Below are 26,549 nucleotides of genomic sequence, written 5' to 3'. Positions count from 1 at the left end.
AACCCTTTAAAATGAGTCCAAACACCACATAGTTATTTTAATTAGTTCCCGAGATATCGCAATTTTTAATTAATCGATCGTCTTTTTTTTAGTTAAACGTCAAAATTGAAATGGCGATATCTCGGGAACTATTTAAGATAACTTGGTCGTGTTTGGACTCAAATTCTTCGTTTTTTCGCGTAGATTACGAAAATGATAATAATTTTTTAAAATTATTGATTTTTAATTAATTAATTTTTTATTACCAATTATAATTAACAAATTTTTATGGCATTATTTTTAATTTTTAACAAGCACAAGGTGGGCACAAAAATAAATCATTTTGTTCCGATTTCTCCTTCTCCGTGGAACTTCTCAAATCATCAAAAACCAACTTTTCCTCTTTTAACGGAACAAAATCCCACTCGGAACTACGATATGGCGGTTTCAAAAATTTATCTTCGGTTTCGCTCAATACAACTTCACCTAAAACTTCATTTTTGGTTATTTTTGATGGTTTTAATCGACGCGGGTTCAAAAATGCTTTAAAATGAGCCCAAACACCACATAGTTATCTTAATTAGTTCCCGAGATATCGCGATTTTTAATTAATCGATCGTCTTTTTTTTAGTTAAACGTCAAAATTGAAATGGGGATATCTCGGGAACTATTTGAGATAACTTGGTCGTGTTTGGACTCAAATTCTTCGGTTTTTCGCGTAGATTACGAATTATTTACCTGATTTTAAATTTGTTATAACGAAAATTAAAAAAATTAATTTAACACTTTTTTTAAGAAACATTTTCGTCGCGATTAGCCGAATTGAATGGGCCGAATTAAAAATAGTTCGCGTTTTATACCAATTTGATTCCGATAACGAAATTATTTTAATTTGTGACTAAAAAAGGAATAATTTTTTTGCAACTATTTCTTTATCAAGGCAACCTTGCAATCTTGGGATTTTAAAAGATAATTTTACATTTTTTTTTTAACTAAAAGCTTACGTGGAGCAAGCAAACGTGTTTAAGCGTGTTTAAAAGTAAGTTATTCCGAGATTATTTTAAAACAAAACATGAAGATTTTCGCTTTTTTGGTTTTCGCGGCGATTTTTATTAATTTGGCGCTCTCTGAGTGCGAATCTTGCAAAAAATCGAGCAAGAAAGAGAAAAATATTTACTCGAAAGAAGCGAATGAAGGCGATTTTAAGCACGATGACGCCAAAAAGCTCAATCAAGAAGACGAAATAATTAATGAGGAAGAAATTGGGGAGAATTCAGATGAAAAAAAGGATGTTGAGGTTGAGCAAAAGAAAATTGACCCCAAAAAAGGTTTTAATCGATTAATTAATTAACACCTTTATGATTTAATTAATTAAATTTTTAGCAAAAGAAGTTTTGGCGGCAATCAAACAGCTTGGGGGTCAATTAAACGACATGTTTTCGAAATCTTTTAAAACACTCCACGACGCGGTTCCGGAAATACGTAATTAATAAAACAAATTAAATTAATTAATTAAATTAACGTTATTGTAGAGGGGGTAATTCAAAACATGACCGATGAGGCTATAAAGGTGGTCAAAAAGACGTCGATAGAGTCCGGAAAGAACCTCGATATCGTTTCAAAGACGATTAAAAACGTTATGAAAGAAGCAAGTGAGTCTTTTTAATTTTTTAATTAATTAAAAAATATTTTAAAACAATTTTTTAGAAGCCGAAGTTGGGGAATATAAAAAATTTTTGACGGAGAAGCAAAAATTGAGTAATTAAAAAGTTTTTGTTACTAAAAAAAATTAAAAGAATTAATTATTTTAGCCGAAATCCCCGAATCATCTCTAGAAATAAAATCGGATGATTCTAACGAAGTTGTTAAAAAGATTACGGAAGAAATTGAACGAATGATGGGTGGAGGAAACATCATTAGTGATATCATGAACGATATCCCAGACAAAATTGGTGATTAACCCCAAAAAAAACAATAAATAAATCAAATTAATTAATTAATTCATTCATTTTTAGGTGTTATTCTTGGAAAAGCCAATAAAAAGTTAAAAGAGAAATTAATAAAACACGAAAAAGACTTAAACGTTGATTTGACAGACGTTAAAGTTTACTGCGATAACCAAATAAGTGAAATAAGTAAGAAAAATTAATTAATTAATTTTTTTTTTAATTAATGTTTTTTTGCAGCTACTTCTTTGAGCTCAAGTTTAAAGCAAACCGGGGGGTTGTTATCGATGACGATGAACACGATTTTAACGCTGGGTAAAAAATTAATTAAAATTAATTAAAAAAATTAATAATTAATTAATAAAAATGTTTTTTTTTTTAGTTTCAACGCTTAAATCGCAAATTAAATGATCGTATTTTTAGTAAAAATAACTTTAATTAATGGTAATTATCATGTTATGAAAGATAAATGTTAAAAATTATGTTTAAAAAAAATCAATTTATTTTTTTTTAACTTTATTTTCATTTTTATTGAATTCCCCATGAGAATAGCTTCAAAATGAGTCCAAACACCACATAGTTATCTTTATTAGTTCCCGAGATATCGCGATTTTTAATTAATCGATCGTCTTTTTTTTAGTTAAACGTCAAAATTGAAATGGCGATATCTCGGGAACTATTTAAGATAACTTGGTCGTGTTTGGAATCAAATTAATCGGATTTTTATGTAGATTACGAAAATTATAATAATTTTTAAAATTTATTAATTTTTAATTAATTAATTCCGATTTTTCCTTCTCTGTAGATCTTCTTAAATCATTAAAACCTAAATTTTCCTCTTTTAAGTGAATAAAATCTCATTCGGAATTACGATATAGAAGTTTCCCTTAATACAACTTCACCTAAAACTTCATTTTTGGTTATTTTTGATCGTTTTAATCGACGCGGGTTAAAAAATGCTGTAAAATGAGTCCAAACACCACATAGTTATCTTTATTAGTTCCCGAGATATCGCGATTTTTAATTAATCGATCGTCTTTTTTTTAATTAAACGTCAAAATTGAAATGGCGACATCTCGGGAAATATTTAAGATAACTATGTGGTGTTTAGACTCAAATTAATCGGATTTTGATGTAGATTACGAAAATTATAATAATTTTTAAAAATTATTAATTTTAATTAATTAATTCCGATTTTTCCTTCCCTGTAGATCTTCTTAAATCATTAAAACCTAAATTTTCCTTTTTTAAGAGAATAAAATCCCACTCGGAATTACAATATGGAGGTTTCGCTTAATACAACTTCACCTAAAACTTCATTTTTGGTTATTTTTGATGATTTTAATCGACGCGGATTAAAAAATGCTTTAAAATGAGTCCAAACACCACATAGTTATCTTAATTAGTTCCAGAGATATTGCGATTTTTAATTAATCGATCGTCTTTTTTTTTAGTTAAACGTCAAAATTGAAATGGCGATATCTCGGGAACTATTTAAGATAACTATGTGGTGTTTGGACTCAAATTAATCGGATTTTTATGTAGATTACGAAAATTTAATAATTTTTAATTTATTAATTGCGATTTTTTCTAATCTATAGAATGAATTAATTTCGTTTTCGATTAATTCAAAATGGCGGATCGCAAATTCTTAATCGCGATTAAAAATACTTTAAAATGAGCCCAAGCACGACCTATTTATCTTTAAAAATAATAAAAAAACAATTGATGTATCATTAATTCAAAATGGCGGACCGCAAATTCGTAATGGCGATAAAAAATCCTTTAAAATGAGTCCAAACACGACCACTTTATCTTAAAAAATAACAAAGTTATCTATGCTTTTATAAATTCAAGATGGCGGAGATTAATCAATTGTTTTTTTAATTAAAAATTGATATCTCCGAAACGGTTAGAGGTAAGTAGGTCGTGTTTGGGTTCATTTTAAATCTCTTTTTAATTACTATAAGGTGGTGTTAAAAATTATGACAAACATTTTTTTCTTTATATGAATTAATTTCGTTTTCGATTATTTTAAAATGGCGGATCGCAAATTCTTAATCGCGGTTAAAAATACTTTAAAATGAGCCCAAACACGACCTATTTATCTTTAAAAGTAAAAAAAAAAAACAATTGATGTGTGATTAATTCAAAATGGCGGATCGCAAATTCGTAATCGCGATTAAAAATCCTTTAAAATGAGACCAAACACCACATAGCTATCTTAATTAGTTCCCGAGATATCGCGATTTTTAATTAATCGATCGTCTTTTTTTTTAGTTAAACGTCAAAATTGAAATGCGGATATCTCAGGAACTATTTAAGATAACTTGGTCGTGTTTGGACTCAAATTAATCGGATTTTTGCGTAGATTAAGAAAATTATAATAATTTTTATGAATTATTAATTTTTAATTAATTAATTCCGATTTTTCCTTTTTTGTAGAACTTTTTAAATCATTAAAAACCAACTTTTCTCCTTTTAAGGGAGCAAAATCCCACTTGCAATTACGATATGGAAGTTTCGACAATTTATTTTCGCTTTCACTTAATACAACTTCACCTAAAACTTCATTTTTGGTTATTTTTGATGATTTTAATCGACGCGGGTTAAAAAATGCTTTAAAATGAGACCAAACACCACATAGCTATCTTAATTAGTTCCCGAGATATCGCGATTTTTAATTAATCGATCGTCTTTTTTTTTAGTTAAACGTCAAAATTGAAATGCGGATATCTCAGGAACTATTTAAGATAACTTGGTCGTGTTTGGACTCAAATTAATCGGATTTTTGCGTAGATTAAGAAAATTATAATAATTTTTATGAATTATTAATTTTTAATTAATTAATTCCGATTTTTCCTTTTTTGTAGAACTTTTTAAATCATTAAAAACCAATTTTTTTCGTTTTAAGGGAACAAAATCCCACTTGCAATTACGATATGGAAGTTTCGACAATTTATTTTCGATTTCACTTAATACAACTTCACCTAAAACTTCATTTTTGGTTATTTTTGATGATTTTAATCGACGCGGGTTAAAAAATGCTTTAAAATGAGTCCAAACACCACATAGTTATCTTAATTAGTTCCCGAGATATCGCAATTTTTAATTAATCGATCGTCTTTTTTTTAGTTAAACGTCAAAATTGAAATGCGGATATCTCGGAAACTATTTAAGATAACTATGTGGTGTTTGGACTCAAATTAATCGGATTTTTATGTAGATTACGAAAATTATAATAATTCTTTGAAAATCATTTATTTATCAATTAACCAATCGTTAACAAGGTAAAAGATTCGATTAATAAGTTTTAATGATGATTTTTGGTTTGGTGCTTTTTGGTGTGATGGTGTTTTTTCAAGGAATGGCGTTTCGATTCATTTGATGGTGTTGGATCTGATTCTGGTATTTGATTGGAGACCGGAGTCGATTCGTCCTTACGCTCGCATTGACAACAATTACGAGAATCACGTTTAGATTCATTTATGCCCCTAGTTTCTTCCCCTTCTTGGTCAACATCATCCCCATCAGCTTCCCCACCATCGTCACCGCCGGTCCCAATATCACCGCTGTCATTACATTCTGGAATTTCGTAAGTTATTGTATCCCCAGGGTTGCAATTTTCGCAAACTGTACATGATTGAGATAAGTTATCTCCATCTCTCTTCAAATGATGTTTTTTGTTGCTAGAATGGTGCTTCTTTTTATGGTGTTGATGTGATGCGCCTAAATTTATTGCGTTATTATTATTCAAAAAGAAATTAATAAAAATTAATTTACCTGAAACGACGCAAACCACAAAAAATAAAATTAAAATCGAAGCTAATTTCATTTTCTTTCTTGTTTTTAAACAATTTAACTTGTTTTAGTTTACATTTACTGAAGCAACCTAAATCCGCCAACTCATTTATATACAAACGTTTGCGAAACCTCCACATTCCAAACGTTATTTTAACATTTTTCTCCTTGAAATTTTTCAGTCAATGTCGCAATGACTCATTTTTTTTTTTTTTTAATAAATTTCAATAAAATCATTAACGTAATCGTAATCAGCGTGGAAAAACGAAAAATTTAAGTCCAAACACGACATATTTATCTTGAATAGTTCCCGAGATAACCCTATTTCAATTTTGACGTTTAATTAAAAAAATGACGATCGATTAATTAAAAATCGCGATATCTCGGGAACTAATTAAGATAACTATGTCGTGTTTGGACTCATTTTAAAGGATTTTTGGCGGGGAATTCAATAAGATTAAATTTAAATTAAAAAAATTAAATTTGTTGTTAAGATTTATTTTATTTCATTATTTCGTTGGGTTTTTCTTAACAACGTTAAAAATTGTAATTAATTGTGAATTTTGGTTTCGTGTTGATTGTGTTTTTTGGCGTGGTGGTGTTTTTTAGCGGGGTGGTGTTTCGCACGTTTCACCGTGACATCATCAGGAATTGGAGTTGTTGTTGTGTCGTCTTGATATGAGGTTTGAGTGGTGTCGTCACATTCACAATCACAATAATTGTAATAACCTGAGTCATCATTGGATCTTTTGTTGTTTGGGTTGGGGCAACTTGGATATGATATAGTACATCCCTCATAACAACCATCTCCAATTACACAAGTATCATAAGAACCACCATCTCGTTTAAAATGATGTTTTTTGTTACGGTGATGAGTTGCAGCTAAAAAAATTATTAATTAATTAATTAATTAATAGTTAAAAAAACAATTTTTACCTGATGCAACGCAAACTACAACCAACAACATCAAAATCGACTTCATTTTAAAGCAATTTTATTCAATGATAACGCATAACACAATCAACTCGTATTTATATAAAAACCTTCGCGAAACCTTTAAATTCCAAAGAATATTTAATAGGAATTCCTCCTCAAATCCATGTTTTGCACTTTGGAATTTCCCCGTCAATGTCGAACACAATAAAAAATTCAATAACAATTTTTTTTAATTTCATTAATTTTTCAACCAAACCAAATCAATGAATCATCTCGATTTTCATAATCCTCGTGAAAAAAGCTTTAAAATGAGCCCAAACACGACTAAGTTATCTTAAATAGTTCCCGAGATATCCCAATTTTAATTTTGACGTTTAATTAAAAAAAAGACGATCGATTAATTAAAAATCGCGATATCTCGGGAACTAATTAAGATAACTATGTGGTGTTTGGACTCATTTTAAAGCATTTTTTAATCCGCGTCGATTAAAACCATCAAAAATAACCAAAAATGAAGTTTTAGGTGAAGTTGTATTAAGTGAAATCGAAAATAAATTGTCGAAACTTCCATATCGTAATTGCAAGTGGGATATTGTTCCCTTAAAACGAAAAAAATTGGTTTTGATGATTTAAAAAGTTCTACAAAAAAGGAAAAATCGGAATTAATTAATTAAAAATTAATAATTTATAAAAATTATTATAATTTTCTTAATCTACATAAAAATCTGATTAATTTGAGTCCAAATACGACCAAGTTATCTTAAATAGTTCCCGAGATATCCCCATTTCAATTTTGACGTTTAACTAAAAAAAAGACAATCGATTAATTAAAAATCGCGATATCTCGGGAACTAATTAAGATAACTATGTGGTGTTTGGGCTCATTTTAAAACATTTTTTAATCCGCGTCGATTAAAATCATCAAAAATAACCAAAAATGAAGTTTTAGGTGAAGTTGTATTAAGTGAAATCGAAAATAAATTGTCGAAACTTCCATATCGTAATTGCAAGTGGGATTTTGTTCTCTTAAAAGAGCAAATGTTGGTTTTTAATGATTTAAAACATTCTACAGAGAAGAAGAAATCGGAATTAATTAATAATTTATAAAAATTATTACAATTTTCTTAATCTACGTAAAAATCTGATTAATTCGAGTCCAAACACGACCAAGTTATCTTAAATAGTTCCCGAGATATCCCCATTTCAATTTTGACGTTTAACTAAAAAAAAGACGATCGATTAATTAAAAATCGCGATATCTCGGGAACTAATTAAGATAGCTATGTGGTGTTTGGACTCATTTTAAAGCATTTTTTAATCCGCGTCGATTAAAATCATCAAAAATAACAAAAAATGAAGTTTTAGGTGAAGTTGTATTAAGTGAAATCGAAAATAAATTGTCGAAACTTCCATATCGTAATTGCAAATGGGATTTTGTTCCCTTAAAACGAAAAAAATTGGTTTTTAATGATTTAAAAAGTTCTACAAAAAAGGAAAAATCGGAATTAATTAATTAAAAATTAATAATTTCTAAAAATTATTATAATTTTCTTAATCTACATAAAAATCCGATTAATTTGAGTCCAAACACGACCAAGTTATCTTAAATAGTTCCCGAGATATCGCCATTTCAATTTTGACGTTTAACTAAAAAAAAGACGATCGATTAATTAAAAATCGCGATATCTCGGAAACTAATTAAGATAGCTACGTGGTGTTTGGACTCATTTTAAAGGATTTTTTAATCCGCGTCGATTAAAATCATCAAAAATAACCAAAAATGAAGTTTTAGGTGAAGGTGTATTAAGTGAAATCGAAAATAAATTGTCGAAACTTCCATATCGTAATTACAAGTGGGATTTTGTTCCCTTAAAAAGAGAAAACTTGGTTTTTAATGATTTAAAAAGTTCTACAAAAAAGGAAAAATCGGAATTAATTAATTAAAAATTAATAATTTCTAAAAATTATTATAATTCTCTTAATCTACATAAAAATCCGATTAATTTGATTCCAAACACGATCAAGTTATCTTAAATAGTTTCCGAGATATCCCCATTTCAATTTTGACGTTTAACTAAAAAAATGACGATCGATTAATTAAAAATTGCGATATCTCAGGAACTAATTAAGATAGCTATGTGGTGTTTGAACTCATTTTAAAGGATTTTTTAATCCGCGTCGATTAAAATCATCAAAAATAATCAAAAATGAAGTTTTAGGTGAAGTTGTATTAAGTGAAATCGAAAATAAATTGTCGAAACTTCCATATCGTAATTACAAGTGGGATTTTGTTTCCTTAAAAAGAGAAAAGTTGGATTTTAATGATTTAAAAAGTTCTACAAACAAGGAAAAATCGGAATTAATTAATTAAAAATTAATAATTTCTAAAAATTATTATAATTTTCTTAATCTACATAAAAATCCGATTAATTTGAGTCCAAACACGACCAAGTTATCTTAAATACTTTCCGAGATATCCCAATTTTAATTTTGACGTTTAATTAAAAAAAAGACGATCGATTAATTAAAAATCGCGATATCTCGGGAACTAATTAAGATAACTATGTGGTGTTTGGGCTCATTTTAAAGGATTTTTAATGCTCTATTAATTAAAATGACAAAATTAACCCGTTAATGAGGAAAGAAAAGAAAAATTTTTTGTTGATGAGTCATAAAGAAATTTTTTTTTTATAAATATTTCTAAAATATGTTTCAAAGTATTTTTAAAATAATTTTTTTATCGCCAACCCGTGTCATTAAAAAACTATGACTAACAACCCATAGGAACGCAAAAAAATAAGTTTTATCAAGAAACGAAAAATAAATTACGTTCCTAGAACAAAAATAAAACAATTTTTGCGATTGTCGGTAAACAATAAACGAAAGATATTTCGCAATTAGTTCATTTTAAAAAGTATTAACTGCTTTATTATTAAACCAGACTCGAAACGTTTAAGACGCACTTAATTAATTAACAAGATTATGTTTGATTTAAAATTATGCAAGTTGCTAATCGTTTTATTAAACGTCATGATGATAATGAACGTTAACGGTGAGTTAATAATTAAATTAAAAAGGAAATAATGATTTAATTAATTGCTTCATTGAAGGAAAACCCCACGAAAAATCTTCAACGCATGATAAACGAGCTGTGAATAACCCGAATGGGCCGGTTCTTTTCCCGGGGGAACCCCGAGCGCAACCAACAACGACCCCAATAGTTTTTCTTTACAATACAAGTGAATATATTAATTAATTAATTAATTTATTTTTAATTTTTTTATTTTAGCCGCGCCCTCTGTTGATAACCACACCGATGCTAAAAGACGAGATGGAAATCATGAACACGGAAAGAAGAAACATAAAAAACATCATGTTAACAAAAAAAATTAATTAATTAATTAAATTGGTTGAAAATGTAATGAAATAAATTGATATAATTTAATTAAAAAAAAATAATTAATTATAATTGGCGACATCTCTTATTCGGTAGTCGCATTAAATTAGAATTAGTTGAGATTTAAACCAAAACTTTAAATTAATCTTTTCCTTAATATATCTCAAGAACTAATTGAGATATAATCATGAAATAAAGAACGTTTTGAAGCAAATTTGATGAAGATTTAATGTGCCATAAATAATTTCTTAATTTCCATAAACATGGTTAATATGATTTTTTTTAACCCAACCCTGAATTTTTGATTATTATTGATATGAAATGTGAATTTTAGAAAGTCGTATCTCAAGAACTAATTGAGATATCATCATGAAATAAAGAACATTTTGAAGCAAATTTGATGAAGATTTAATGTGCCATAAATAATTTCTTAATTTCCATAAACATGGTTGTTATGATTTTTTAAACTCAACTCTGTACATTTGAGTGTTTTGTAAAAACCTCAAAATTTCTATTTTTCTTAAATTAGGTTGGTAATGCTGATTGATAGAGTAAATATCTTTATTCAATACGTCTTATGAGTTAATTCTAAACATTTTTTGTTAAAAAAATAATTCTCCATCAAGCACAATTAATGAGTTATCACCGAAAATGATTAAAAACATCAAAATTTGGTTTTATTTTTGGGTTGGGTTGGTACTACTGATCGATGGATTAAAATAACTTATTGGATAAGTTTTATGGGTTAATTCTAAATCTTTTTTGTATGAAAACTTTTTTTCCATCAGATATAATTAATGAGATATAAAAGAAAATTGATAAAAACGTCAAAATTTCAATTTTTTTAAATTTGGGTTGGTAATACTGATTGATGGAGTTAATATATTTATTCAATACGTCTTAGGAGTTAATTCTAAACATTATTTGTTAAAAAAATAATTCTCCATCATGCACAATTAATGAGTTATCACCGAAAATGATTAAAAACATCAAAATTTGGTTTTATTTTTGGGTTGGGTTGGTACTATTGAATTGATGGATTAAAATAATTTATTGGATATGTTTTATGGGTTAATTCTAAATCTTTTTTGTATGAAAACTTTTTTTCCATCAGATATAATTAATGAGATATAAAAGAAAATTTATAAAAACGTCAAAATTTCAATCTTTTTAAAGTTGGGTTGGTAATACTGATTGATGGAGTTAATATATTTATTCAATACGTCTTATGAGTTAATTCTAAACATTTTTTGTTAAAAAAATAATTCTCCATCAAGCACAATTAATGAGTTATCACCGAAAATGATCAAAAACATCAAAATTTGGTTTTATTTTTGAGCTGGGTTGGTATTACTGATCGATAGATTAAAATAACTCATTGGATAAGTTTTATGGGTTAATTCTAAATCTTTTTTGTATCAAAACTTTTTTTCCATCAGATATAATTAATGAGATATAAAAGAAAATTGATAAAAACATCAAAATTTCAATCTTTTTAAAGTTGGGTTGGTAATACTGATTGATGGAGTAAATATATTTATTCAATACGTCTTATGAGTTAATTCTAAACATTTTTTGTTAAAAAAATAATTCTCCATCATGCACAATTAATGAGTTATCACCGAAAATGATTAAAAACATCAAAATTTGGTTTTATTTTTGGGTTGGGTTGGTACTACTGATCGATGGATTAAAATAACTTATTGGATATGTTTTATGGGTTAATTCTAAATCTTTTTTGTATGAAAACTTTTTTTCCATCAGATATAATTAATGAGATATAAAAGAAAATTGATGAAAACGTCAAAATTTAATTTTTTTTAAATTTGGGTTGGTAATGCTGATTGATGGAGTAAATATATTTATTCAGTACGTCTTATGAGTTAATTCTAAACAATTTTTATTAAAAAAATAATTCTCCATCATGCACAATTAATAAGTTATAATTATCAAAAACTTCAAAATGTGGTTTTATTATTGGGTTGGGTTGGTACTATAGCAAAATGTCGTCCATAATCGTCTTTCTCATGCCAGAAAACCACCGTATATCAAATTTGAATAGAATCGGTTGAAAAACATAAAAAAAATTAATTTGAACACCCTGTATATCAAATATCTGGAATATAGTCAATAACTTCGCGATTTGTGGTTTTAAAGAAAAATGTTTCAAATACAAGTTTCTTTATTAATCGTGGCGCATTTTTTTGCGATATTCACTTGTTTGTATTGTTTTTTGTTTCGTTGCTATGGCAACCAAAGTTGTTGTTTTAAATGGGATGCATCTATTTTTTTTGCATACCTTGATAGCGGATAAGTCCCTCTATGCGATGAGCATATCAAATCATATGGTTGTATAAGAAAAAAATGCATTTTTTTAAAATGTTAAATCTGCAAATTACAATGAAAGTAGGCGGCCGAAATAACGCCGTCGTTAACAGCTTTAAATGTCAAAAAAATGACACTTTTAGAAATAATTTTAATCGTAATATATGATGACAAATGGATTGTAATTTATTGTGTCAGAGTATCTTATACAGGTTGGTCTAAAATTGCTAATCAGTATATGTAAAAATATACGTAGGGTTCTCTTTAAAAAAATTAAGTTGAGTACGGTCCTGGAATAGTGAAACACCCTGTATAGAAGAAAATAATTTTAATCGATGCAGCTTTGATGGTAATATATGATGACATTTTATTTTCAACAGTAAAGCCACTATCTTCCGTCCCCGCGCTATTGACTCACCCTGTATATATATATAAAGGTGTTTATTTTGACGTTTTCATCAATTTTCTTCTATAACTCGTTAATTATGTCTGATAGAAAAAAAGTTTTCATACAAAAAACTTTTAGAATTAACCCATAAAACAATACCCAATAAGTTATATTAATCCATCGATCAATAGTACCAACCCAACCCAAAAATAAAACCAAATTTTGATGTTTTTGATCATTTTCGGTTATAACTCATTAATTGTTCATGAGGGAGAATTATTTTTTTAACAAAAAATGTTTAGAATTAACTCATAAGACGTACTAAACAAAAATATTTACTCCATCAATCAACATTACCCACTCAACTTAAGATAAATTGAAATTTTGACGTTTTCATCAATTTTCTTTTATAACTCATTAATTATATGTGATGGAAAAAAAGTTTTCATACAAAAAAGATTTAGAATTAACCCATAAAACTTATCCAATAAGTTATTTTAATCCACCGGTTAATAGTACCAACCCAACCCAAAAATAAAACCAAATTTTGATGTTTTTGATCATTTTTGGTTATAACTCATTAATTGTTCATGAGGGGGATTTTTTTTTTTAACAAAAAATGTTTAGAATTAACTCATAAGACGTATTAAACAAAGATATTTACTCCATCAATCAGCGTTACCAACCCAAGTTAAGAAAAATAGAAATTTTGACGTTTTCATCAATTTTCTTTTATAACTCATTAATTATATGTGATGGAAAAAAAGTTTTCATACAAAAAAGATTTAGAATTAACCCATAAAACTTGTCCAATAAGTTATTTTAATCCATCGATCAATAGTACCAACCCAGCTTAAAAATAAAACCAAATTTTGATGTTTTTGATCATTTTCGGTTATAACTCATTAATTGTGCATGAGGGAGAATTATTTTTTTAACAAAAAATGTTTAGAATTAACTCATAAGACGTATTAAACAAAGATATTTACTCTATCAATCAGTGTTACCAACCCAACTTAAAAAAATAGAAATTTTGACGTTTTCATCAATTTTCTTTTATAACTCATTAATTATATGTGATGGAAAAAAAGTTTTCATACAAAAAAGATTTAGAATTAACCCATAAAACTTCTCCAATAAGTTATTTTAATCCACCGATCAATAGTACCAATCCAGCTCAAAAATAAAACCAAATTTTGATGTTTTTGATCATTTTCGGTTATAACTCATTAATTGTTCATGAGGGAGAATTATTTTTGTAACAAAAAATGTTTAGAATTAACTCATAAGACGTATTAAACAAAGACATTTACTCCATCAATCAGCGTTACCAACCCAACTTAAAAAAATAGAAATTTTGACGTTTTCATCAATTTTCTTTTATATCTCATTAATTATATGTGATGGAAAAAAAGTTTTCATACAAAAAAGATTTATAATTAACCCATAAAACGTATCAAATAAGTTATTTTAATCCACCGATCAATAGTACCAACCCAGCTCAAAAATAAAACCAAATTTTGATGTTTTTAATCATTTTCGGTTATAACTCATTAATTGTGCATGAGGGAGAATTATTTTTTTAACAAAAAATGTTTAGAATTAACTCATAAGACGTATTGAATAAAGATATTTACTCCATCAATCAGCATTACCAACCCAACTTAAGATAAATTGAAATTTTGACGTTTTCATCAATTTTCTTTTATAACTCATTAATTATATGTGATGGAAAAAAAGTTTTCATACAAAAAAGATTTATAATTAACCCATAAAACGTATCAAATAAGTTATTTTAATCCACCGATCAATAGTACCAACCCAGCTCAAAATAAAACCAAATTTTGATGTTTTTAATCATTTTCGGTTATAACTCATTAATTGTTCATGAGGGAGAATTATTTTTTTAACAAAAAATGTTTAGAATTAACTCATAAGGCGTATTAAATAAAGATATTTACTCCATCAATCAGTATTACCAACCCAACTTAAGATAAATTGAAATTTTGACGTTTTCATCAATTTTCTTTTATAACTTATTAATTATATGTGATGGAAAAAAAGTTTTCATACAAAATAGATTTATAATTAACCCATAAAACTTATCCAATAAGTTATTTTAATCCACCGATCAATAGTGCCAACCCAGCTCAAAAATAAAACCAAATTTTGATGTTTTTGATCATTTTCGGTTATAACTTATTAATTATGAATGATGGAGAATTATTTTTTTAACAAAAAATGTTTAGAATTAACTCATAAGACGTATTAAATAAAGATATTTACTCCATCAATCAGCATTACCAACCCAACTTAAGAAAAATTGAAATTTTGACGTTTTCATCAATTTTCTTTTATAACTTATTAATTATATGTGATGGAAAAAAAGTTTTCATACAAAAAAGATTTAGAATTAACCCTTAAAACGTATCAAATAAGTTATTTTAATCCATCGATCAATAATACCAACCCAGCTCGAAAATAAAACCAAATTTTGATGTTTTTGATCATTTTCGGTTATAATATATGTATATATATATATATATGTATAGAAATGTTTATAGATAATTTGTAGAGAATTAAATTCCCTTTCTGATAGGTTAAAAAAATTTTCTACTTTCTCGCCATTGAATATACAGAAACGGTAATTCAATTATTGACCACCCTGTATAAGATACTCTGATACAACAAATGAGAATCTATTTGATAGTATCTGAGCAGTAATCTTGCCAATTTATAGCTTTTTTGAATGAACGTTGGCTGAGATATGGTATTTTAAAGAGCATGGTGAAATTTATGAAAAAAAGCTTAAAACGAAAATAACTCGAAAACGAAAAAAGCTAGGTACCAATAAGTTTTATCAAAGTCAACTTATTTTTTGACGTACAATTAGAAGATGTAACAAAAACTATAGCATTCCATTTAAAATAACGAAGTTATGGTCTACTTCCGGTAGACCGGAAGTGGCGACCATCTTGAAAATATTCTAGATCGAAAATTTCGGATGAATAATTCCTAGTATCAAAATTTCAAATCTCTACGAATAATTTAACCTGAAAAACCAGTTACGCAAGACCCCTGTATACAGGGTGTTTTTTTGAACAAAAAAGAGTCGAACCGTTTTCAAGACAAAAAAAAAACAACAAATTCATTTTTGGAATGTTCGTCGTGCATTTATTATAAATTAGAAGCAACCTTACGATTAGGAATACAGAATTCGGGTTAAGACATATGTTTTAGTTAGCTAAATCCGTGGTCATCGCCAAGTTCGTCATCGAAGTTTCGGTCGTTGTAATTTTTCTTTTTATTCTTGTTGTTTTTCGTGTTGTCCTCTATGTGCTTTTTTGTGATGATGACGGGCTTGGTGTTGATGGTGTTTATTCTGATGGTGATGTTTCTTAGCCTCGTTGTGTTTCTTTTCGTGATGGTGGTGTTTTTTGTTGTGTTCTTGCTTGTGATGGTGTTTTTTATTAGCGGTGTGATGGTGCTTTTTATTGTGATGGTGTCTGTTATCTGATACAATATGTTGGCCAAAACCACTGGTAACGCCACCTCCAATGCTACCGCTACCTCCAAAGCTACCGCCACCTCCAATGCCACCGCTACCTTCAATGCTACCGCCACTTCCAATGCTACCGCCACCTCCAATGCTACTGCCACCTTCAATGGTACCGCCACCTCCAATGCTACCGTCACCTCCAATGCTACCGTCACCTCCACTGCTACCGCCACCTCCAATGCTACCGTCACCTCCAATGCTACCGTCACCTCCACTGCTACCGCCACCTCCAATGCTACCGTCACCTCCAATGCTACCGTCACCTCCACTGCTACCGTCACCTCCACTGCTACCGCCACCTCCAATGCTACCGTCACCTCCAATGCTACCGTCACCTCCACTGCTACCGCCACCTCCAACAATGACACCACCACTACCACCAAAGATACCTAAAGTCTTATTCAGTGCGGAAGTCAGTACACCTGAAGATTTAATTGAATTTTAGTAAGTATTCCTAAAAAAAAAATTACAGTTTTCATATTTACTTGATAGATCAGAAGGAGTGATTTGTTTGAAAGAATTTATAGCATTGCAAATGCATGGAATAGAGCTACTTCCAGAACTTCGAGAAAAGAAACCGAAAAATTGAGAAATAGTAATAGAAACGTCTTTATTTTCGTTTAATCCCGCGGCAAGTTTATTCGCAAAATCAAGTCCACTTGATACTCCAGACGTAAGTATAGACTTCAAACTAGAGGTGACATTAAATCTTGCTCCAAGAATCACCGTCAATGCTGCTTTCAATTGTATTACGGGTAAAGTTGTTAGTCCTGTATATCCGTTGACCAACACATTTCTAATAGCTACTAATGCTTTGATTTTAGAAGTGAAGACCACAGTGAAGAAAGATCTTAGGGTATTGCCTATGTCACATTGCATATTTTGTGTTATTTGCACCCATATCAATATAACATTTTTTTCATTCTCACAATCTATCAAAAAATTGAACGGAAAGTTTGTGAATTAATGTTGATATTTATGTTTACTTACCTGTGGCGTTCGAGTCAGCTGATGGGGTACATTCAGTAGGTGTTGTAGGTACTGAAGGTTCTGTATTTACAGAAGGTGTTGTTCCTTCAGAAGGTGTTGTTTCTTCAGAAGGTGTTGTTTCTTCAGAAGGTGTTGTTTCTTCAGAAGGTGTTGTTTCAGAAGGTGTTGTTTCTTCATAAGGTGTTGTTTCTTCAGAAGATGTTGTTTCTTCAGAAGATGTTGTTTCTTCAGAAGGTGTTGTTTCTTCAGAAGATGTTGTTTCTCCAGAAGGTGTTGTTTCTTCAGAAGGTGTTGTTTCTTCAGAAGATGTTGTTTCTCCAGAAGGTGTTGTTTCTTCAGAAGGTATTGTTTCTTCAGGTGTTGTTCCTTGAGAAGGTGTTGTTCCTTGAGAAGGTGTTGTTCCTTCAGAAGGTGTTGTTCCTTTAGAAGGTGTTGTTCCTTCAGAAGGTGTTGTTCCTTCAGAAGATTCTGTATTTGCAGAAGGTTCTGTTACTATAGAAGGTTGTGTAGATTGAGAAGGATTAGTAGATACAGTATTTTCCTTTCCATCACAGTCAAGACGACATGCATAAATGGCATACTTAAGTGAGGCTCTTTTCAATCGACGCCCTAAAAAAAAATTACACCCAATTATTTCAAAAAACAACTAAAACAATGAACTTACCCTGAATGGAAGCAACGATAAAAAGACACACAACGGCTATTTGCAGAATTTTCGTCATTATCCTCGGTTTGTATTAGCTAACGAGTTGTAGGTTAGCCCGAATTGATGGTCGTAAAACCGCGTCGAACTTTTATACCCCTTTCTTATCACTTGAGTAACGTTAAGATATTTTCGAGGAATCCCAACAACCGGAGAACGCGAAAAACTCGGCAATCATCTTGCGCAATAAAAAGCGCCTTGGAATTGTTGGTTATTGATAACGAGCAACCCCACGAATATTATTGCTCAACCGTTGTTACTTGAGCAATCTTAAACATTTTCGTGTCCTCCCGATTGCGAAACGGATAAATACCGAAGTCCGTTTTGCAATTGAAACGGTTTCCCAACGAGAATTGTTCGGGCGGTTATCATACGCACGTTTTAGATTAAAAGGAAATGTAAAAAAATAACTTGGAAAATTTTTTGTTTCGTAATCCGGGTTAAATTCGCTTTAATTCGATGCTAAACGCGATATGTTTCGATTTATTATAAAAGAAAATATTTTTTAACATCTACATTAAATTCCCTTTAATTTGATACCAAACATGAAATATTTCGGATAAAATTAACTAAAAAAAGTGAGGTTGAAATCATACAAAATGGCCGCCATTTAAAATTTTAACTTTATATTCGTAATCTACGTTAAATTTCCTTTAATTCGATACCAAACACGGGATATTTCGGTTAAAACTAAAAAAAAAGTGAGGTTAAATCATTCAAAATGGCCGCCATTTAAATTTTTTTTGTACATTCCTTAGTTTTGAAGATAAATACATCGAGTTTGGACTCATTTTGAAGCATTTTCATTCTCCCGCTTAATAAAAGCCTCAATATTACAAAATTATTGTTTAATTATTACAAATAATAAAATTTTAACTTTATATTCGTAATCTACGTTAAATTCCCTTTAATTTGATACCAAACACTTGATATTTCGGTTAAAATTAAGAAAAAAGTGAGGTTAAATCATTCAAAATGGCCGCCATTTCATTTTTTTTTGTACATTCCTTAGTTTTAGAGATAAATACATCGAGTTTGGACTCATTTTGAAGCATTTTCAATCTCTCGCATTCTAAAAGTATCAAAATTACAAATTTTTCGATTAATTATTACATGTAAAAAATTTGTATTAAAATTTTAACTTTATATTCGTAATCTACGTTTAATTTCCTTTAATTTGATACCAAACATGATATATATCGGGTAAAATTAAAAAAAAAAGTGACGTTAAAATCATTCAAAATGGCCGCCAATTAAATACTTTCTGTAATTTTCTTACTTTTGGAGATAAACACATCGAGTTTGGACTCATTTTGAAGCATTTTCAATATCCCGCTTAATAAAAACATCAAAATTTACATTATTTTCGATTAATTACTACAAGCAAAAAATGTAATTAAAATTTTAACTTTACATTCGCAATCTACATTAAATTCCCTTTAATTTGATACCAAACACGGAATATTTAGGTTAAAATTAAAAAAAAAAGTGACGTTAAAATCATTCAAAATGGCCGCCAATTATATTTTTTGTTGTATTTATGTTAGTTTTAAAGATAAATACATCAAGTTTGGACTCATTTTGAAGCATTTTCAATTTCCCGCTTAATAAAAGCCTCAAAATTAAAATTATTTTCATTTAATTACTACAAGCAAAAAAATGTAACTACAATTTTAACTTTATATTCGTAATCTACATTAAATTCCCTTTAATTTGATACCAAACACAGAATATTTAGGTTAAAATTAAAAAAAAAGTGAGGTTAAAATCATTCAAAATGGCCGCCAATTATATTTTTTGTTGTATTTATGTTAGTTTTAAAGATAAATACATCGAGTTTGGACTCATTTTGAAGCATTTTCAATTTCCCGCTTAATAAAAGCCTCAAAATTAAAATTATTTTCATTTAATTACTACAAGCAAAAAAATGTAACTACAATTTTAACTTTATATTCGTAATCTACATTAAATTCCCTTTAATTTGATACTAAACACGGGATATTTCGGTTAAAATTAAGAAAAAAAGTGAGGTGAAAATCATTCAAAATGGCCGCCATTTCAATTTTTTTGTATATTCCTTAATTTTGAAGATAAATACATCGAGTTTGGACTCATTTTGAAACATTTTCAATTTCCTGCTTAATAAAAGCCTCAAAATTAAAATTATTTTCATTTAATTACTACAAGCAAAAAAATTTAATTACAATTTTAACTTTATATTCGTAATCTACATTAAATTCCCTTTAATTTGATACTAAACACGGGATATTTCGGTTAAAATTAAGAAAAAAGTGAGGTTAAAATCATTCAAAATGGCCGCCAATTATATTTTTTGTTGTATTTATGTTAGTTTTAAAGATAAACACACCGAGTTTGGACTCGTTTTGAAGCATTTTCAATATCCCGTTTAATAAAAGCTTCAAAATTACAAAATTTTCGTTTATTTATTACAATTAAAAAAATTTTATTAAAATTTTAACTTTATATTCGTAATCTACATTAAATTCCCTTTAATTTGATACCAAACACGGAATATTTCGGTTAAAATTAAGAAAAAAGTGAGGTTAAATCATTAAAAATGGCCGCCATTTCAATTGCTTTTGTATATTCCTTAATTTTGAAGATAAATACATCGAGTTTGGACTCATTTTGAAGCATTTTCAATTTTCTGCTTAATAAAAACCTCAAAATTAAAATTATTTTCATTTAATTACTACAAGCAAAAAAATGTAATTGTAATTTTAACTTTATATTCGTAATCTACATTAAATTCTCTTTAATTTGATACCAAACACAGGATATTTCGGTTAAAATTAAGAAAAAAGTGAGGTTAAATCATTCAAAATGGCCGCCATTTAAATTTTTTTTGTATATTCCTTAGTTTTGAAGATAAATACATCGAATTTGGACTCATTTTGAAGCATTTTCAATTTCCCGCTTAATAATAGCCTCAAAATTAAAATTATTTTCATTTAATTACTACAAGCAAAAAAATTTAATTACAATTTTAACTTTATATTCGTAATCTACATTAAATTCCCTTTAATTTGATACTAAACACGGGATATTTCGGTTAAAATTAAGAAAAAAGTGAGGTTAAAATCATTCAAAATGGCCGCCAATTATATTTTTTGTTGTATTTATGTTAGTTTTAAAGATAAACACACCGAGTTTGGACTCGTTTTGAAGCATTTTCAATATCCCGTTTAATAAAAGCTTCAAAATTACAAAATTTTCGTTTATTTATTACAATTAAAAAAATTTTATTAAAATTTTAACTTTATATTCGTAATCTACATTAAATTCCCTTTAATTTGATACCAAACACGGAATATTTCGGTTAAAATTAAGAAAAAAGTGAGGTTAAATCATTAAAAATGGCCGCCATTTCAATTGCTTTTGTATATTCCTTAATTTTGAAGATAAATACATCGAGTTTGGACTCATTTTGAAGCATTTTCAATTTTCTGCTTAATAAAAACCTCAAAATTAAAATTATTTTCATTTAATTACTACAAGCAAAAAATGTAATTGTAATTTTAACTTTATATTCGTAATCTACATTAAATTCTCTTTAATTTGATATCAAACACAGGATATTTCGGTTAAAATTAAGAAAAAAGTGAGGTTAAATCATTCAAAATGGCCGCCATTTCATTTTTTTTTGTATATTCCTTAGTTTTAAAAATAAATACATCGACTTTGGACTCATTTTAAAGCATTTTCAATTTCCCGCTTAATAAAAGCCTCAAAATTAAAATAATTTTCATTTAATTACTACAAGCAAAAAAATTTAATTACAATTTTAACTTTATATTCGTAATCTACGTTAAATTCCCTTTGATTTGATACCAAACACGGAATATTTCGGTTAAAATGAAGAAAAAAGTGAGGTTAAATCATTCAAAATGGCCGCCATTTCAATTTTTTTGTATATTCCTTAATTTTGAAGATAAACACATCGAGTTTGGACTCATTTTGAAGCATTTTCAATTTCCCGCTTAATAAAAGCCTCAAAATTAAAATAATTTTCATTTAATTACTACAAGCAAAAAAATTTAATTACAATTTTAACTTTATATTCGTAATCTACGTTAAATTCCCTTTGATTTGATACCAAACACGCGATATTTCGATTAAAATGAAGAAAAAAGTGAGGTTAAATCATTCAAAATGGCCGCCATTTCAATTTTTTTGTATATTCCTTAGTTTTGAAGATAAATACATCGAGTTTGGACTCATTTTGAAGCATTTTCAATTTCCTGCTTAATAAAAGCCCCAAAATTAAAATTATTTTCATTTAATTACTACAAGCAAAAAAATTTAATTAACTTTTTAACTTTATATTAGTCATCTACGTTAAATTCCTTTTAATTTGATACCAAACACGGGATATTTCGGTTAAAATTAAGAAAAAAGTGAGGTTAAATCATTCAAAATGGCCGCCATTTCATTTTTTTTTGTATATTCCTTAGTTTTAAAAATAAATACATCGAGTTTGGACTCATTTTAAAGCATTTTCAATTTCCCGCTTAATAAAAGCCTCAAAATTAAAATTATTTTCATTTAATTACTACAAGCAAAAAAATTTAATTACAATTTTAACTTTATATTCGTAATCTAGCTTAAATTCCCTACAATTTGATACCAAACTTGGGATATTTCGGTTAAAATCAAGAAAAAAGTGAGGTTAAAATCATTCAAAATGGCCGCCATTTGAAATTTAAAATTCTTTTTCTCAATTTTTATCGCAAATACGTCGTGTTTGGTATCAAAATTCATGAAATTTTCTACTGGTTTTAATTGTGCCAATATATTTTTATTAGGGTCAAATTATTTTTTTACATTTCAATTTAAATTTACAATAATAATTTTTTTTAGCATATTTAATGCGCATCTCTTCTTGCATGATGTCTTTTATCTTCAAAATTTTCTTTTTCACCTTTCAACTTTTCGATAAGGTTCATTGCTTTTTTAGAATCGAAATGATGTTGTCCGTGATGATGTCTTTTACTTCCATTTGAACCAGTTCCTTTTGAACCATTTCTAGTCCCTCCTTGAATAGTTCCGTTATAAATCGGTACTCCATCAACACTAATCGAGAAAGTTTTCCCAGCGAAATCATCAAGTCTTAATAGTTGATTAGTTCCAGAATCAATTGCAAAACAAAATGTTTTTCCTACAGCTTCAATTGGTTGTGCAAATCCTTTGATAAAATCACCAATTCCATTAGATACACCTTGAAGAAAACTTCCAATATCCGCTACATTGACGTAAAAGAGTTTAGATTAATTAAAAAAAGATTAATAATGGAATAATTAATAATTTTACTTACCCCCACCTCCATTTTGAGCTAGAAATAATTACAGAAACAAAAATTAATAAACTTCCACTAAAAAAATTGATTTAATTTCTTTTTAATGATATATATACACGATTTTAGACATTTAATGGGCTATTTACAAGATTTTGATTCAAGACGATTTAGAAATTAATTTTTACCGGCTCCTGGCCGTGGAGGTCCGTTTATAATAACTCCACCGGAAACTTGTGCTCCACCTTTATTTTGACCTTGTTCTGAATTTTGGGTGCTATTTTCACCTTGTATTTGAATTTGACTTGAATTTGCCCCAACGGAAGCACTCCCATTTATTTGAAACGGAGGAGCTTGTGCTTAATTTTTTAATTAATTAAATGTTTAATTTTTCCTTAATTTCATTAAAAATAAGAAATAATTTGATACAAACCGTTAGCGATGGTCATCAACGCAAAAAGAGCCAAGAAAGCTTTCATTTTAGCTTTATTTAATTAATTAATTATTCATAAACGACGAGTTTATAGGGAAATTATGAACTGAAGCGATTATGCGTCTCAGTTTCTGTTTTATATGGAGCTATGCCAAGAACGTTTCGCATTCTTAACTATTTCTTTGGAGGTCTCTTTTTTTCCAAACGCTATCGGAATGGAATTTTAAAAATCTACTTGAAACGCAACCAATACTTGTTGTTTGTTCACGCTGCATAGAAAAATATTTTGTAATCAAAAGCAATTTTGCTAGTCATAATTTTATTTAGAACCAAGTAAAAAATAAAAAAGAATTTTTGTGACAATGCAAAAATGCAAAACAAAATTATTAAAATTTTAACTTTATATTCGTAATCTACGTTAAATTCCCTTTAATTTGATACCAAACACGGAATATTTCGGTTAAATTACGCAAAAAGTGACGTTTAAGTAATTCAAAATGGCCGCCATTTAAATTTTTCTTGCATATTCCTTAGTTTTAAAAATAAACACGTCGAGTTTGGACTCATTTTGAAGCATTTTCAATATCCCGTTTAATAAAAGCTTCAAAATTACAAAATTTTCGTTTATTTATTAAAATTAAAAAAATTTAATTAAAATTTTAACTTTATATTCGTAATCTACTTCAAATTCCCTTTAATTTGATACCAAACACGCGATATTTCGGCTAAAATTAAGAAAAAAGTTAGGTTAAAATCATTCAAAATGGCCGCCAATTAAATTTTTGTTGCATTTATTTAACTTTTAGAGATAAACAAATCGAGTTTGGATTCATTTTGAAGCATTTTCAATATCCCGTTTAATAAAAGCTTCAAAATTACAAAATTTTCGTTTATTTATTAAAATTTAAAAAATTTAATTAAAATTTTAACTTTATATTCGTAATCTACATTAAATTCCTTTTAATTTGATACCAAACACGCGATATTTCGGCTAAAATTAAGAAAAAAGTTAGGTTAAAATCATTCAAAATGGCCGCCAATTATATTTTTTGTTGTATTTATCTTAGTTTTAAAGATAAACACATCGAGTTTGGACTCATTTTGAAGCATTTTTAATATCCCGTTTAATAAAAGCTTCAAAATTACAAAATTTTCGTTTATTTATTACAATTAAAAAAATTTAATTAAAATTTTAACTTTATATTCGTAATCTACTTTAAATTCCCTTTAATTTGATACCAAACACGCTATATTTCGGCTAAAATTAAGAAAAAAGTGAGGTTAAAATCGTTCAAAATGGCCGCCAATTATATTTTTTGTTGTATTTATCTTAGTTTTAAAGATAAATACATCGAGTTTGGACCCATTTTGAAGCATTTTCAATATCCCGTTTAATAAAAGCTTCAAAATTACAAAATTTTCGTTTATTTATTACAATTAAAAAAATGTAATTAAAATTTTAACTTTATATTCGTAATCTACATTAAATTCCCTTTAATTTGATACCAAACACGCGATATTTCGGCTAAAATTATGAAAAAAGTGAGGTTAAAATCATTCAAAATGGCCGCCAATTATATTTTTTGTTGTACTTATCTTAGTTTTAAAGATAAACACATCGAGTTTGGACTCATTTTGAAGCATTTTCAATATCCCGTTTAATAAAAGCTTCAAAATTACAAAATTTTCGTTTATTTATTACAATTAAAAAAATTCAATTAAAATTTTAACTTTATATTCGTAATCTACATTAAATTCCCTTTAATTTGATACCAAACACGTGATATTTCGGCTAAAATTATGAAAAAAGTGAGGTTAAAATCATTCAAAATGGCCGCCAATTATATTTTTTGTTGTACTTATCTTAGTTTTAAAGATAAACAGATCGAGTTTGGACTCATTTTGAAGCATTTTCAATATCCCGTTTAATAAAAGCTTCAAAATTACAAAATTTTCGTTTATTTATTACAATTAAAAAAATTTAATTAAAATTTTAACTTTATATTCGTAATCTACTTTAAATTCCCTTTAATTTGATACCAAACACGCGATATTTCGGCTAAAATTAAGAAAAAAGTGAGGTTAAAATCAGTCAAAATGGCCGCCATTTCATGTTTTTTTGTATCTTTCTTACTTTTAGAGATAAATACATCGAGTTTGGACTCATTTTGAAGCATTTTTAATTTCTCGCTTAATAAATACATTAAAGTTACAAATTTTTCATTTAATTATTACAAGTAAGAAACTTTAATAAAAATTTTAACTTTATATTCGCAATCTACATTAAATTCCCTTTAATTTGATACCAAACACGCTATATTTCGGTTGAAATTAAGGAAAAAGTGAGGTTAAAATCAGTCAAAATGGCCGCCATTTCAGGTTTTTTTGTATGTTTCTTATTTTTAGAGATAAATACATCGAGTTTGGACTCATTTTGAAGCATTTTTAATTTCTCGCTTAATAAATCCATTAAAGTTACAAATTTTTCATTTAATTATTACAAGTAAGAAACTTTAATAAAAATTTTAACTTTATATTCGCAATCCACATTAAATTCCCTTTAATTTGATACCAAACACGCTATATTTCGGTCGAAATTAAGGAAAAAGTGAGGTTAACATCAGTCAAAATGGCCGCCATTTAATGTTTTTTTGTATCTTTCTTAGTTTTAGAGATAAATACATCGAGTTTGGACTCATTTTGAAGTATTTTTAATTTTTCGCTTAATAAATCCATTAATGTTACAAATTTTTCATTTAATTATTACAAGTAAGAAAC

At 28.0% G+C, this 26,549-nt stretch overlaps 5 protein-coding genes and 1 long non-coding RNA gene across 7 annotated transcripts in view; 2 read left to right on the top strand and 4 right to left on the bottom strand.

Annotated features, from left to right (window-relative positions):
- LOC111422590 (uncharacterized) overlaps nt 1-26,549 on the bottom strand; it is a 94,906-nt gene that overhangs the window by 43,898 nt on the left and 24,459 nt on the right. The window lies entirely within an intron of this gene.
- Nucleotides 983-2,440, top strand: LOC111422082 (uncharacterized protein PF3D7_1120000-like). Its single transcript, XM_023055287.2, has 8 exons — nt 983-1,307; nt 1,363-1,461; nt 1,512-1,631; nt 1,687-1,737; nt 1,791-1,931; nt 1,995-2,114; nt 2,166-2,240; nt 2,308-2,440. Exons 1-8 carry the CDS (start codon nt 1,052-1,054, stop codon nt 2,334-2,336), a joined length of 891 nt encoding a protein of 296 aa, XP_022911055.1. The 5' UTR covers nt 983-1,051; the 3' UTR covers nt 2,337-2,440.
- On the bottom strand, nt 5,171-6,770 carry LOC111422084 (transcription factor Ken-like). Of its 2 annotated transcripts, XM_023055290.2 has the most exons (3): nt 6,663-6,770; nt 5,709-6,608; nt 5,171-5,654 (listed from the first exon to the last, which is right to left on the bottom strand). In XM_023055290.2, the coding sequence occupies exons 1-2, from the start codon at nt 6,706-6,708 to the stop codon at nt 6,277-6,279; spliced, it is 378 nt and encodes a 125-aa protein (XP_022911058.2). In that variant the 5' UTR covers nt 6,709-6,770; the 3' UTR covers nt 5,171-5,654; nt 5,709-6,276. The 2 variants fall into 2 exon arrangements, with proteins under 2 accessions (XP_022911058.2, XP_022911057.2); XM_023055289.2 differs by lacking the exon at nt 6,663-6,770 and having other exon boundaries at nt 5,709-5,819.
- Nucleotides 9,607-10,273, top strand: LOC111415466 (uncharacterized). Its single transcript, XM_023047163.2, has 3 exons — nt 9,607-9,714; nt 9,773-9,901; nt 9,952-10,273. Exons 1-3 carry the CDS (start codon nt 9,645-9,647, stop codon nt 10,053-10,055), a joined length of 303 nt encoding a protein of 100 aa, XP_022902931.2. The 5' UTR covers nt 9,607-9,644; the 3' UTR covers nt 10,056-10,273.
- LOC111415484 (uncharacterized) lies at nt 15,920-18,096 on the bottom strand. Its single transcript, XM_023047186.2, has 4 exons — nt 17,986-18,096; nt 17,322-17,930; nt 16,817-17,263; nt 15,920-16,753 (listed from the first exon to the last, which is right to left on the bottom strand). Exons 1-4 carry the CDS (start codon nt 18,041-18,043, stop codon nt 16,077-16,079), a joined length of 1,791 nt encoding a protein of 596 aa, XP_022902954.2. The 5' UTR covers nt 18,044-18,096; the 3' UTR covers nt 15,920-16,076.
- Nucleotides 22,822-23,886, bottom strand: LOC111415481 (uncharacterized). The gene is made up of 4 exons (XM_023047182.2): nt 23,772-23,886; nt 23,527-23,697; nt 23,360-23,377; nt 22,822-23,287 (listed from the first exon to the last, which is right to left on the bottom strand). Exons 1-4 carry the CDS (start codon nt 23,815-23,817, stop codon nt 22,911-22,913), a joined length of 612 nt encoding a protein of 203 aa, XP_022902950.2. The 5' UTR covers nt 23,818-23,886; the 3' UTR covers nt 22,822-22,910.

This window comes from Onthophagus taurus, unplaced genomic scaffold, assembly GCF_036711975.1.
Source record: "Onthophagus taurus isolate NC unplaced genomic scaffold, IU_Otau_3.0 ScKx7SY_16, whole genome shotgun sequence".
Classification (NCBI taxonomy): Eukaryota; Metazoa; Arthropoda; class Insecta; order Coleoptera; family Scarabaeidae; genus Onthophagus; species Onthophagus taurus.
The sequence above is the reverse complement of the archived record's forward strand: the minus strand, read 5'-3'. Positions and strand labels throughout refer to the sequence as shown.